The sequence below is a fragment of the Heteronotia binoei genome, chromosome 8 (assembly GCF_032191835.1).
Source record: "Heteronotia binoei isolate CCM8104 ecotype False Entrance Well chromosome 8, APGP_CSIRO_Hbin_v1, whole genome shotgun sequence".
NCBI lineage: Eukaryota > Metazoa > Chordata > Lepidosauria > Squamata > Gekkonidae > Heteronotia > Heteronotia binoei.
This window is the reverse complement of record NC_083230.1, coordinates 49484412-49499305: the sequence shown is the minus strand read 5'-3', so window position 1 is coordinate 49499305 and position 14894 is coordinate 49484412. Positions and strand designations below refer to the sequence as shown.

The 14894-nt window shown below is 38.0% G+C and overlaps 1 protein-coding gene across 1 annotated transcript in view; it reads right to left on the bottom strand.

The window, feature by feature from the left end:
- Positions 1-4052: 4052 nt before the first annotated feature.
- Positions 4053-14894, bottom strand: part of RAB3IP (RAB3A interacting protein) — a 44634-nt gene continuing 33792 nt past the window's right edge. Inside the window, exons 8-11 of the mRNA XM_060245064.1 lie at positions 14522-14634; positions 12836-12935; positions 12655-12724; positions 4053-4489 (exon numbers count right to left, since the gene is read on the bottom strand). Coding sequence (XP_060101047.1) covers positions 4407-4489; positions 12655-12724; positions 12836-12935; positions 14522-14634 — 366 coding nt within the window. The 3' untranslated portion in view covers positions 4053-4406. The remainder of the gene's footprint in view (positions 4490-12654; positions 12725-12835; positions 12936-14521; positions 14635-14894) is intronic.

The window sequence follows — 14894 nt, the reverse complement described above, 5'->3', positions numbered from 1 at the left end:
ACAATAGATGTAATTAACAATCAGCATGTACTTATATCTATGTCCATCCATTCACACTTAATGGGATTACTTCATTTTTAACAAAAATAGAGCATGCAGATGAAGAAAGTGCATTATGCTTGTTGCATTCAGTTTTGGGTCAGCCCAGCTCTGATACCAGAAGTGAGCTCAGCTGGAAGACAAGTGAGAGAAGGAAAACCTTAAAAATGAAGCACTCATCTCCAGTTTACCTTACCTTTCTTTATCCATCAGACTCTTACCTTCAAAGAACTGTTGAAGGGCCTTGTTTTCATCCTCTACATCCATGGGCAAGGAGAGAAAAAGCAACTTCCCCAAGAACTTGGGAGCATTCAGACTTGCTCAACTAGTCATAACAGCGTATGGGGTTTTCCCCAGATAAAAGCAAAGCTGTTTGAAAACTCATTGCCTCAACCTAACTAGTCAGACGCTGGCTATCTAAATAAGAATTTCACACTTAAAAATTTGAATTAGATCACAACTGCTGGGCAAAACATCACTTCTTACGGCTACAGAAAACCCTAGTAGGTGCTTCCTTCCTTGTTTAAAGGACCTTTACTCCTCAAGCTTACTTTATACAACGCATGCAATTAAACAGACAAAGGTTACTTAACTTCTAAGAGGGCCTTTCCTTTGTGTTCAGTATAGAAGAATTATTTTTTAAAAACCTACAGTATAGAATTGTTTTTAAAAACCTACATTAAAAATACAACTATGTTAACCTGGTCTCAGAGAGTCGCAGTTCATATGTCCTTAACCAAGAGCACTTTCAGCATGCATGTTCAGCTTGTTCTTACTAGTAAAACAGGTTGTTGCAAGAATCCAACAGGAAGATTTCATCCCTGTATATTTCTGTGTCCTTGCAAGAGGAGCTCAGATTTTACACAATTGTTTCTTGTTCCACATTTATGGTGGGAAGAGTAATTGTGGCCTCAACTAAAACACTGAAACCTTTCTATTTATGTAGGCATATCAAGCAGTGGCACACCTATTGCACAGAGGTTAAAATGGACGTGTGGCATACTATAATAGACAAATAAGAAGGCGTCAGCTGTCTGGCACTGTCTATAAAGCACAGCATTGAAAACATACACTTTGACTGTAATAATATCTGTTTAAAACACTATTATGCTACATCAAGTCCCAGTAGCACCTTTTACCCTACATTATAATAAATGTTGAAAATATATTGCAGGTTTTGTCATTGTAGCATAAGACCCTGCTTCCCACAAATATCATGCTGCACAGATGCGAACTCCCTAAACTGGGAGCACTACTGGGGTGCTGACACAGCCTCAAAAGTAAATTACGTGGTTTTCTTTCAGCAATGGAGGGTAAACCCTCCCAACAGTTCCAGTAAGCATATTTTAAGCTGAACTATTTATTTAAAATTTCTTTTCTGCCCAACAGCAACTCTTCATAACAGATTGAAACATATATCTCTCTTTATGTATACATTTTCTGCTAAGATAGCAAAATGATTAAACTCCATGCTCTGTGTAGCTTGTCTAAGAAGCTCTAAGAGAATACCTACATGGAGATGGCTTGGGGGGGAGGGGAGATCAGCAAATAGTAGTAAGACAGCAGAAGGGAGGGACGGTGGCTCAGTGGTAGAGCATCTGCTTGATAAGCAGGAGGTCCCAGGTTCAATCTCTGGCATCTCCAAAAAAGGGTCCAGGCAAATAGGTGTGAAAAACCTCAGCTTGAGACCCTGGAGAGCTGCTGCCATTCTAAGAAGACAATACTGACTTTGATGGACCAAGAGTCTGATTCAGTATAAGGCAGCTTCATATGTTCAGAAAGTACTGAAAAATGATCACTCTTGGCACCTGCAGTTTCAGAATAGGTGCTGTGCTTTCAAGGTGCTGCTTCATAAATACAGGCAGGCTCACCTCTGTGAAGAGATATTCCTCACACAGAATTGCATGCACACAGTTGCTTCTCATCAAGAGCCACCAATTTTCACTGCTATCAACCATCCTTTGTGCATAGGGAGCAGGTGATGGTTAAACGGGGGGGGGGGGGGGGGTGTATCTTCACAGCAAACGGTTGTGCAACCTTCCGATAGTTAAAGCTATTACTGTATGTCTGTCTGTGCAAACCGGACCTGAAAAGAACTAAAGCACCTCTGTTTTGTGGCAGATATTATTGCAGATCTCATTGTTCAGCATCAGTTTGGTGCTAGTTGGTTTACTGAGGTTATATTTAGTTTTTTGTAAGGCAGTATTTCTACCAGTATAAAAGGAGGGAGGAATGTTCATAACTATTAAACACATTCAGCTTTAGATATAAGATACTATTCATTTTAACAATTTGTTTATAAACATACAGGATTCTACCACAGTATGTCACAGTCATCACACCTGAACTGCTCTTTACAGAGACATGAGCTGTTCCATTCAAGCTTAGCTTATAGTATGTGTGTTACAGAAGTTCCAACTGAGCCACGAATTATAAGCATAAACCGTGATATGTGCAGACTACCACCTTATTGTATGGGTATGTGAACTAGGTTCAGAAGATCCACCTGCAGTGGGCATCACACATTTCAAAAGCCCCAAGCACAGTTACTGTGTACCCCGGCTCCTTAAGTTTCCACTTACAAATGTTTTTAATGGCCATATACTCACCCAAAAGTCAAGAATAAAAGCATGAAAAGAAAATATACATGAATATAAAAAGTGGCCTCCAGCTTATTTGCCAGAAAGTAATCAATTAATTGTCTCTTTAAAACACTGGAATAATCAGCAGAAGTGATGTCCAGTTCACAATTTGCATCTTGTATTAAATGCAAAATTATTCTGCTTAGGATCATACATGAAAATAAACCAATCTGTAGGAAAAAAAAATAGGGATCCAGAAAGGAATTAAACGAGAAAATGTTTTTCAAAATATTAACTTTTCTCAACACAGAAGAACTGATAATTGCTGCCAGTTGGCCCCAGTTCTAACATTTGTCACTTTGATAAGGACTATATGGTCCAAAGTTAGCTACATACAAGTGAGAACCCCAAAAGACCCAACAGCCAGTCTCCTTTATCTGTCCCTCTGTCTTAGGCTCTCCCTCCCCCATCACCAGCCTCTTCCTAGGAAAACTGGCCCAGTTGTATGGTGCCAGCCACTGGGCCAGGCCCACTTGCATGGGGAGGGGGGCGGGAAACCTCACTTTCCCCTGTACCTTCTTCCTGGCAACCTGCATATCATCTCCTTTCCCTGCCTCAATCTCCTCTCCTCAGCTATTCATCAACTTACTATTTATCTCCTTCCCATCTTCAGCTATATTTATTTGCTTCATTTATACCCACAATGGGGACAAAAGCTGCTTCATTTTTACTCTCCACTTCTTTATCCTCACAATAACCCTGTGAGGTAGGTTAGTGTGGAAGACCCTATTCTGAAACTATGCAACAGTGGCTTTCATAGGGTGGCTGCTGTTGAATAGTAGCAAGAAACCAGGCCCTAGAGTCAGGCAAGTCAGGTGGTATCAAGTCATTCACTGTCAGGGCTAGCCTGATGAGTCCTTCCTCAAAGGTCAAAATAGCCCTGGAAAGGGCACTGGCACCTCCACCTGTCTTTTACTGACAGAAACCAAAGTAGAAACCAAGCCTAGAATGCTCACCAAACTGTTGGGCTACCTAGAAACAGCCAGTGTGGTCATCTGTTTACTAAAGCTACTGGTGTTCCTTTTATTGTTTTGAGAGGGTTTTTAACCACTTGATGTATTTTTTTAGATATGAGATTTTCCAGGTTTGTCAAAAGATCTATTGTGTTTGTTCACCACTCCATTTTCTGGACTTAAATATCCTCAGGTGGGACTACATTTCGCTATTCGAATACAAGACGATACTCATTCTATCCCAATTTTAGCCACCCCATCAAATAGTAAAAATTTAGAAAAGAACCATAATTTTAAAAGTATATATCAATGCCCCAGCTCTTATTCTGCACTGCTTTTTAAACCATAGATACCAATAGATTTTAGTAATGAGAATATACAACACATAAAGTTACTTCCATGATTTGCAGTCAATGTATTTCAAACATCACAGAGCTCAGATTTTTGAGCTTTCATTTATTAAACTGAAACCCAACATTATAAACTCTCCAGAACAGAAAGAGAACACAAATATTGTATAGCATTTATTTAAATCTGCACTTCTCAACTGCAAATTACAATCACTAGTACACCTGAAAATGCTCTTGCATTTGCCTTCAATGGAACTATGTGGCTTATCCATACATAAGATCATTTTGTTGAACTACAAGAGTACAGAGTGTGAATTCCACAAAAGGAGAAGTCTTGGACCCGCTGTGAAATAAACATCAGGTGACAAGGATTTTCAGCTGTTCTGTATATACATTTATGAAAGTTTCAGCATGCCTCCAGCTTACAGCTCCTCTTTGAAGTATCCCAGTTTTGCCAGTGACATCTCTTTCCTCAGCTGCATAACCTCCCAAAACATCTGATCCACTGCACAAAAGAAAGAAAAAGGACACCGCTAAAACAAAATCTATTTTATTAAAAGTTCCCTCTGCTGAATATGTTCTTTATAATAATTACCATATATTCCATCAAGGGCCTGAGATCTGAGATTCTTCCTGGATCGCAGGGAAAGGACCGGGGGGGGGGGGGGGGGGAGGAGGCCGCTGTTTCAGCGGCTCGCTTGTCCTTCCTGACACTGCTGCCCCCTCAACTCTGTGCTGATCAAGATAGCGCCGAAGGGCTGGCATAGGAGCTTCGAGCCTCCAGCGCCATTTTACCTGCCTATCAGCTGGTCGGCGGGGGGGGGGGGACCTTTAAAGAGCTTGGGGAGCATGGCACTCTACCACCCCTTCCCAGGCACTGAAATGGTGAGGGAGGGGGGAGGAGGCACCTCAAAGGGGGAGCAGGGGCAATGCTACGTTGCGCAGGAGGACAGCAGGCAGCGAGTCTGCCTGGGGTGCCATGAGCCCTAGGGCCAGCCCTGATTCCATCCCTTTACTAGAAAATACTTCACCTTCCATCATTCGCCTTATCTTTGCCCCCAAAATATTTAACACATGCGCAGGCACTCCAGAAAATGTTGTTAACATTTTAATATTAGGTCAAAGAGACATTGTGCATCTGGAATAGGGCTGTTAGAGAAATGGAGGGGAGGAAGAGGTGTGCCAGCATACAATGTCACTACCGGCATAAACCAGAAATGACAATTGCTATGCAGGGGAAGGGGTGATGTTCTGGGATTTAACCATAGAATTTTGGGCAAATCATAAAGTGTTGCCCTGATATAATAATATCACTTCTGGCTTTCTCCAGGAACAACACTGTTGGTTCTCCTCACCATACCCCCTTTCATCTTGTCATCCTAAGTGCTGCCGGGAACAGTGGTACATGGCAGAAGGTCTTCCACTATAAGAAACCTGGCCTGCCTCATCTGGAACCAAGATTTTTGTAGAGAGAGATTACATTTGAGTTCTTGGATATACATAAGGCAACATTTTAAAAAGAATTCAGCTACTGAGAACCTCAAAAGTAGCTCTGCCACGAAGCTCAGAGCTAATGCATTTTGCATTAGGAAAGCATTCATCTCTCTGGAACCTGTCAATACATTCATTGCCAGAAAAATAATTTCCTTCTAAGACTCATTATTCCTACTATTTAATGCAAGAGGGAGTGCACAGGAGAGAGCCAGTGTACCAGACTACTACAGCTACTGGGACCATAGTAGCAGTAACCATTTTATGGATGTCTTATCATTTTTGCATTAATTTTTTTTTAATTAAGGTAGCTTCTTTTAAAACAAGAAATAACTGGACTCAGGGCCATGGTACACCATTAGCTGGGGGGGGTGCCTTTCTGCTTTTTCTTTTTTTGGTTCCCAGGATCAACCACCTCCTATACCATGGATCAATGTGAATGCCTCTCCCCCTCAGGTGTTTTTTCCCCCCAGTTTGCTTAGAAAGAGATGTTGCTAGATCTGTTTGGGGGTCTACAGTGGCTCTCTTTAGCCCTTGTTCTACACATTTATTTAGAGAGATTTCTTAGAAGAAGAATTGCAGATTTATACCCCGCCCTTCTCTCTGAATCAGAGACTCAGAGTGGTTTACAACCTGCTATATCTTCTCCCCCCACAACAGACATCCTGTGAGGTGGGTGGGGCTGAGAGAACTCTCACAGCAACTGCCCTTTCAAGGACAACCTCTGCCAGAGCTATGGCTGACCCAAGGCCATTCCAGCACGTGCAAGTGGAGGAGTGAGAAATCAAACCCGGTTCTCCCAGATAAGAGTCCGCACACTTCCTTCTTGCCAGCAGTATGCTGCTTTTTGGGGTTTCCAAACAGCCTCAAAGGCTGAGAAACAGATGTTCGTGATTTACAGATATTAAAGACACAAATGACTAAGATGTGCTGCCAATAAGAACAGAGGCAGTTGGAAGGTGACAGAATCCTCTAATCTACTGACTTCCGGTTTTGAGTCATGGAGGATTGAGGTGCTTCTCAATAGAGGAGCAGACCAGAGCCTCTGTTCTGGGCAGAGAAGGTGATTCTAACGCCTGCTGCCTACATCTTCTAGGCAAGGAGATGGCCAAGACATGCTTATTAAATTCTGAGGGGATTTACTTTGGCTGACGAGGTATCCCAGTGGGGTTCCTTTTTGGCTTTGAAGAGTCCCCAGAGAAGAATTGCATTCCAATGTCTACAGAGGACTTCTGGGGTCATTAAACTGACTTAAATTCATCATGATCCAAAGCTTGTTTGGGACTAATTAATATCTACTTTGGAAGAGAACGGTGCTCAAAAGGATCATGATTTTTAAAGCTAAAGATCTTTATCTATCACTCCGGGACTAAAATAAGACTTATTTGGAGAAAAAAACAAAGGTCTGGATTCATCTATATTATATTAAAGTAAAGAAGACAAAGGAGGGGGTAAATTTGGGACTAAGAAATTTAGAGAAACAAGGTTAAAAGAGGAAGAATATTGTTATGCATACCTGTGGTCAGGCTGCACAACTCCCTCCCTCTGAAACAGAACTGCTGATCAACAAGACGTCACAGGAAGTGGCGTCATAGAAGTAACGCGAGACTTCTCAACTATAGGAAACAAGACTTCGGGGCAAGAAAGGAAGGAAACGGCCATTAAGAAAAGGGAAAACTTTTAGCCTCCTAGCCCTCTCTAGGACTATAATCATAGAGAAATATTGGCAGCCATTGAAAGAAGGTCAAAAGTTTAAAAAAAATTTAAAAGACAACGGGACTTTAAAAATTAGCAGAGCCGGTAAATATCATCATTAGAAGCTTAAATTTATTGGATTATATAATTTGAACTAATTTTGGAGCACTCTAGAAGAAAAAGAAAAATTCTTTTAAAAAGGGGCAGAAAAGCCCCAGACGCCATTTTGAAGAAAATAAAGTTTTAAAAAATTAATATCTCAACTTAGGAGCTTCTGGGAACGGCGATTTTGGGCTCATCTGAAAGGGCATGCTCCAATCTATAAGACTGTATAATTAAAAATCGATTTGGTGAGGTCAGCTTCGAAGCCTAATTTTACAATGGGAAGGCAGTGATGTCTATTCATAAATCAGGAGCAAAGCAGATTCATACGGGGGCTAGGTCACTTGAGGGCGAAAATGTCTAAACTGCAAGATCAAATGGATGCCATGGAGGCAAGATTGGTCAAAGTGATAAAAGATTCTATAACTGAATGTAAGAAGGAATTAAAAAAAGATATAGAAGTTCTCAGAAAAGATTCCCAAGCAGTGTTTAAAAAAATGCAGGAGGTTGAAGAAAAGGTGAAAGACCATGATGCAAGAATCAACACAGTGGATTCCACTATTTAAAAAATGCAGGAGAAAGCAGTACTACAAGACTGTAAATTAATGGAAAATCAGATACGTTTGAGAGGGGTGCCTGAATCCGATGAGACTGATTTAAGGACATATATAATAAAAATCATTGCTGAATTTTTGGGAGATGACCCTGAGGAAACCAGGTTTTTTTATGACTATATTTACAGGGTTAATTCAGACTATGCAAGGAGAAATAAACTACCAAGAGATGTGGTAGTGAGATTTGTGACAAGAGATTTGGTGGGTAGGATTCTAAGTAAACAATTTGAGAATAAACTGGAGGTGGATGGCAGTAGTGTAAGACTCATGAAAGAATTGCCAAGGAAAGTTATAAATGACAGAAAATGGTATAAAACTGACTGACAAGCTGAGAGAAAGTGAAATGAGATACAGATGGATACTTCCAGAGGGTCTACATTTTGAATACAAAGGAAAGAGATTTACCATCACAAGTACTCAAGACATGACAAAGTTTTTGGAGAAACACAAAGAATTTGGGGGTACAGATTAAAAATAGAAAACCATGATGTATTACAAATTCATATCTTGGAATGTAAATGGACTTAATTCACCACAAAAAAGGGCAACTTTTTATTGGATTGGGAAGCAAAAATGTAACATAATTTGACTACAAAAAGTACACATTAAACAAATGGATTATAATTTTTTATGGAATAAGCAACTTGGTGCAGAATTTTGCTCATTGGCTAAGGAGAAAAAAAGAGGTGTAGTTTTTTATGTGAAGCAAGAGCTAGACCCAAAGCTAATTTTTAAAGATGATGATGGTAGATTTATTGCGGTGGAAGTGATGTTGAACCATAAAAGAACTCTGTTATTGGGATTTTATGCCCCAAATGGAGCAAAAGACTCTTTTTTAAAGGACATTATGCAACAATTAGATCAAGTGACATATGAGCAAATTATATTAATGAGAGATTTTAATGGAACAGTTAAAAATATTTTGGACAGATCTAGGGAAAAAAATAACGAAGGAAAACTACCAAAGTCATTTTTTGAACTAGATAAACAAGAAAGTCTGGAGGACATATGGAGGGAATTTAACCCCAAAGAACGTGACCACACTTTCTTTTCAACAAGACATAATTCTTTCTCAAGAATTGATACGTTATGGATTACAAAAAATCTGGGACTTATAACGAGAAAAATAGAGATTCTTCCTAAAATAGGGGCAGACCATAATCCATTAATGTGGTCTGCAAAACCCATAAAAAAGACTTTAAGATGGCAAATAAATAAAGATTTGCTGCAGAAAAAGGTATTAGTAGAGTCTCTGGAAAAGGAGACTAAATCTTTTTTTCAAATAAATGAAAATGAGGACATTCAATTTCAAACGGTGTGGGATGCATATAAAGCGGTAATGAGGGGCATCCTAATTACATTGAACAATAAAGATAAAAAAGCCAAAGATAAACAAATGATTGACTTACAAAAAGAGATTGGAAAGAAGGAGAAGAAGCTTAAAAAGAGGCCTCGAAAAAAGAAAATTATAAGGGAGATTGCAATACTACAAAGTCAACTGAGACATTTGTTAAATAAAGAAGTGGAGTGGAATCTAAAAAGACTTCAACAGAAATCTTTTGAAGGAGCGAATAAACCTGGAAAATACTTGGCCTGGCAAATGAAAAAAAAAGGGAGAATAAAGTTATTAATAACATTATTTCGGGAGGCAAGGAAATTGTTGACCAGGAAGGAATCAAAAGAAAATTTTATAAATATTATGTCAAGTTGTTTATTATTTATTTATTTATGTTTAAACATCAAGTGGTGGACAAGGAAGATTGACACATACTTACAGAAAATCAATACAAATCCCTTAACTGAAAATATGGAGAAGGTATTAAATGAACCAAATGGAAAGGAAGAAATAGAGGTGGCAATTAATTCAATTAAATTGGGGAAAGCACCCAGTCCAGATGGTTTCACAGCAAAATTTTATAAAGTCCTCATGGAGGCCCTACTACCAAAACTTTAGAAGTTGATGAATACTATAAGAATAGATGAGAAAATACCTAATACTTGGAAAGAAGCAGTAATTTCGTTGATACCAAAATAAGACAGAGACGCCACGAACATAAAAAATTATGGACCAATTTCATTACTTAACAATGATTACAAAATATATGCTAGAATATTAGCAGAATGCCTTAAACAGCATTTGAATAATTTTATTAAAGAAGAGCAAGCAGGATTTCTTACCAGGAGGCAAATTAGAGATAACATCAGAACGGTTATAGACATTATTGAATATTATGAGAAACATTCTGAAAAGTAGCATTATTTTTTGCAGATGCAGAGAAAGCATTTGATAATGTGCATTGGGACTTTATGTTTGCAGTGATGGAGAAATTGAGATTGGGAGAAGATTTTGTAAGAATGGTGAAGGCGATATATACTGAACAACAAGCAAGACTCTGTATAAATGCAGATTTGACAGAAAAAATGATAATCAGTAAAGGAACAAGACAAGGTTGCCCTCTATCTCCATTGATATTTATAATGACTTTAGAAGTATGGCTTATGCGAATCCAAGAAGATAAAGAAATAGAGGGACTGAAATCGAAAGGTCTTTCCTATAAATACAGAGCGTTTGCAGATGATGTAATGTTTATAAATGAAAATCCAACTCAAGTTACACCGTTGTTGCTTCATAAGATACAAGAATATGGAGAGCTGGCAGGCTTCTATATAAATAAAGAAAAGTAAAAAATTTTGTGTAAAAATATGTCAAAGAATAAACAGAAAGAATTACAAAGTTTAACAGAGCGTGAAGTGACTTCCAAAGTAAAATATCTAGGTGTAGAAATTACAACAAAAAACATTGACTTGTATAAAAACAACAATGAGAAGCTTTGGCGGAAAATTGATGGAGACTTATTAAAATGGAATAAGTTGAACCTGTCTATACTGGGCAGAATTTCTGCAATTAAAATGAATGTGTTACCAAGAATTATGTTCTTGTTTCAAACAATTCCAATAGTGAAGGACAATAAACAATTTAATAAATGGCAAAGGAAACTCTCAGAATTTGTATGGGCTGGAAAGAAACCAAGAATTAAAATGAAAATTTTGACCGATGCAAAAGAAAGGGGAGGCTTCCAACTGCCGGATTTAAAGTTGTACCATGATGCAGTTTGTCTGGTGTGGATCAAGGAATGGATGACGTTACTAAGTATAAAATTATTAACATTAGAAGGCCATGGTAACGTTTTTTGTTGGCATGCATATCTGTGTTATGGGAAAAGTAAGATAGATGGTTTCTTCTCACATCATTATATAAGAAGTTAAAAACCTGGTTGAAATACAAAAGATATGGGGACGAGAGGAAACCGCTTTGGATTGTGCCAACAGAAGTAATAAAGTTATATTCAGATATTAATGAAGATAAATGGTTATCATATAAACACATTAAAAATACATGGAGGTAAGGTGGAATTAAAATCGGCAGAAGAATTAGAATGTAAGTATAATTGGTTTCAATTGCAACAAATTAAGAGTTTGCTTGAACAGGATATTAAAAATGATGGAGTAAGACAAGAACAAACAGAACTGGAGAGAATGCTGTTTGGCGATAATGAAAAATTGATTTCAAGAATTTATAAATTATTATTGAAATGGTCTACAGAAGATGAAGTAGTTAAATCTCAAATTATAAAATGGGCGATAAACATAAATAAAGAAATTTAGATGGAACAATGGGAGTACTTATGGAAGAACTCTATGAAGATCGACATGTAATAATATTAAAGAAAACTTTTAAAATGCTTTATAGGTGGTACATGACACCTAAGAAACTGTCAAAAATGAACAATCAGGTGTCGGATAGATGTTGGAAATGTAAAAAACATGAAGGATCTTTCTACCATATGTGGTGGGCTTGTGAAATGGCAAAGCAATTTTGGCAAATGATTCAGCAAGAGATCTCAAAAATTCTGGGTTATAACATTAAGAAGGCACCAGAAATCTTTTTGTTGGGATTACAAAATTTCCGAAACAAGATAGAACGATAATTTGGTACGTGCTTTCAGCTGCACGGACATTATATGTGCAGATGTAGAAGCAAGATAAAATACCAGAAAAGTGGGACTGGATTATGAAAGTTATGTATTGGAGTGAAATGGACAAGCTTACAAGAATCTTAAAAGAATATGATGTAGAGAAGTTTAAAAATGAGTGGAGAAAATTTCAGAAATATGTTGAAAAACAATGGAAGGTTAAAGGACATTTGGTGATTTTTGACAATAGTTGAACGCTAGGGGAATAGTAAATGGACTACAGTTAAAAAATGTGATCATACCCTTTCTTTTTTTTTCAACTTATTTTGATAAGGATTATAGTTAAAAATGAGACTATGGGAATATATATTTCTTCAATCTTATTTTTATGATAAGGGCTAAGAACTAAAGGATTATAATGAAGATAGATGATAATCATAGTAAATGGTTTTTTCCTTATTTTTATTTTATTATAGCTGTAAGATTTTTTATTAAGATTCTTAAAATGTTAAAATTACCTTTTATTTCTTTTTAGTATTTTAATTAAATGCACCAGTGGAGGTCACGAAAAGGGGGGAAGGAAGGTGGAAAATGCAATGTATTGGTACTGAATTTTTGAATAATAGATAAGTATTAATATAATATATTGCAGAATAATAAAATTGTTTAAAAAAAAAAAGAATCCTCAAATCTACTAACAGAAGCAGTTTTGTCCTACAACACTTTACTAATAGTAATCAGGAACACACTAATTTCAGTCACTACATTTGTACTAGACACATATCCCTGCTTACCATCTTGCTGTTTCACAAGCCCTTGCTGAATATAACGAATGTATGTAAAGAAGTTACACACAGATGTGATCTACAAAAGAAAGGACACATACTATTTTAATTCAAACTCTTAACTCTGCACATTATATAACTTTATGAAATACAAGCTCAGAATTCCAGCACAGGAAAGCTTATTACTTACCCTGTATCTACAAAAAGGAGACACATAGTAATAATTGCTCGAGTCTCCCAACTTGATTCTGTGCTTGCATGTTTTACTTTGTCCACTAAGAGCACATTTCCTGTGTAAATAAAGGCATTTCTTAATTAAATCTACATAATTGAAAAAGAGAATAATTAAACAGGGTATCCTTTTGCACTGCTATTTGCAGCCGCCATTTACAATCTAGAACACAACAGTGATTTATTGGACAATACCATTTTCACACTAGCTCTCCCTTACATTTAACGATTTCAAAAGTCTTTAAAGTGCTTTAGGGAGCACCTCCACTGTCCTTGGTTTTTGTTATACATTCCCCTCACTTAATGTTCTTTGGGGTAGGCTAAATGCATCCTTGGACAGTGGTGATCAGGACAGCCGGCTCCTCAGCTGTGAAATACTCTTTTAGCTATATTTCCATCTCATGACCAATATTCCAACATTTAAGAGCAGCTGAAAGGACTGGGCTTCCCACTACCTTCAGCAGCTGGCAAGCACTGATCAATGTGAGTTATGTGCTGTATAGATAGCACAGAAAAATCAATGATGCCCATTCACAAAGTGTACTACAAAAGTACAAATCACACAAATTAAATCTTCAAAAGCTGCTACAACTAACTCAACCTTGATTTTTTTCTTAGTGATACACTATAAATATTGCTGACAAAACAACATCATCAGAATTTTAGATGAAATCCCCTTTTTAAAAAGTACCCTGAACTTAAACTACCTTATGGGTAGTCAAATCATTGAGCCAACAAACTCTGAGCAGCAACTCTTCATCCATTAACTGAAGACAACAGGGTAAGGGTGGGCAGAAGATCACTTGAGAGTAACCAGTCAATTCAAGCAGTTATATAGCTCTCCAACCTGCCCGCCCCTTGTGCTGCTGTAACCATTTTCTTATCCTTCCTTTTAAAGCTGCTACAACAGCTTCTCTCCTCTGTCTTTTATGCTTTTTCTTCCTCCCCACAAACAACCACCTTTGCACTGGATAGGAAAGACACAGCACTGGCACCCTTTACCATCTGCCTCTCTCCCTCTGTCACATGAGCAGTCACCCCTTTGCTCTAGACAGGACTCTTCCCATCTGCATCAAAACAGCTATTTACCTCTTACAAGGAAAACACAAAAGTGTATTTTTTCTCCCTCCAGGGCAGATTACGCTCTTGTGTGAGGACTGCATTTTGCTATCTTTGCTTTACAGTAGAAAAGGAATTGCTATTCTTAGTTTTATAAAAATAAAATGACCGTTAAGAAACTACACTGGATTTACTTCTGAACCACAACTCAAAACACAATGGAACTATTTTTACATAGGTTACTACTCAACATTTAAATGTTGCCCTCCCTCCAAGGAGTTCAAAGTAATGTATAAGTCTGTGCTCTGGAGACCACAACACACTCAAACCCAATCCATTTTCTCACTTTGGTGCAGCAGCTGCCATCAGTACTGCAATGCCTACAGATGCTCCCTGTCTAAGCCATCTCACCACACAACTGTGATCAAGGAGGTCAACTGCAAAGGGAATTGTGTGCCTTTGGGCTCCTTTTATAGCATTCTATGAACTTTCAGGAATGGTAAAAGCCCATGCCAGTCATAGCTTGTCACAGGCCAGAATTAGTCCTTGCCAGTCATATTACAGTGTTTCTTCCATTCAAACCTACTTTGGTCCTCCACATTCGACTGCAGAAGCTTTCACAAATCGAACAGGTTGCAGGCCAACTGGTTCAATGCTTAATGTATTATTTTCCACAGCCTCCAGGACAGCAGATGCCAACTGAAAAAGGTCCACAGAGAAATTTGAAATTTTGACACCACAGCTGCACATTACAAAGCTCTGCTCAGGAATTCTTCCTCTATATAGCAAGCTATTCAGAATTTTTAAAAAAAACAGTGCAGTGTACTGCAGTGGGTAAGGCCATAATTGGCCATGAAGTAAATCATTCTCTTTCAATCACAACCTATCCTTTCTAGTACACACCCCACAACAAGATACTTGTTGCTCAGTTACATATGCATCTTGACTCTAACTAGCCC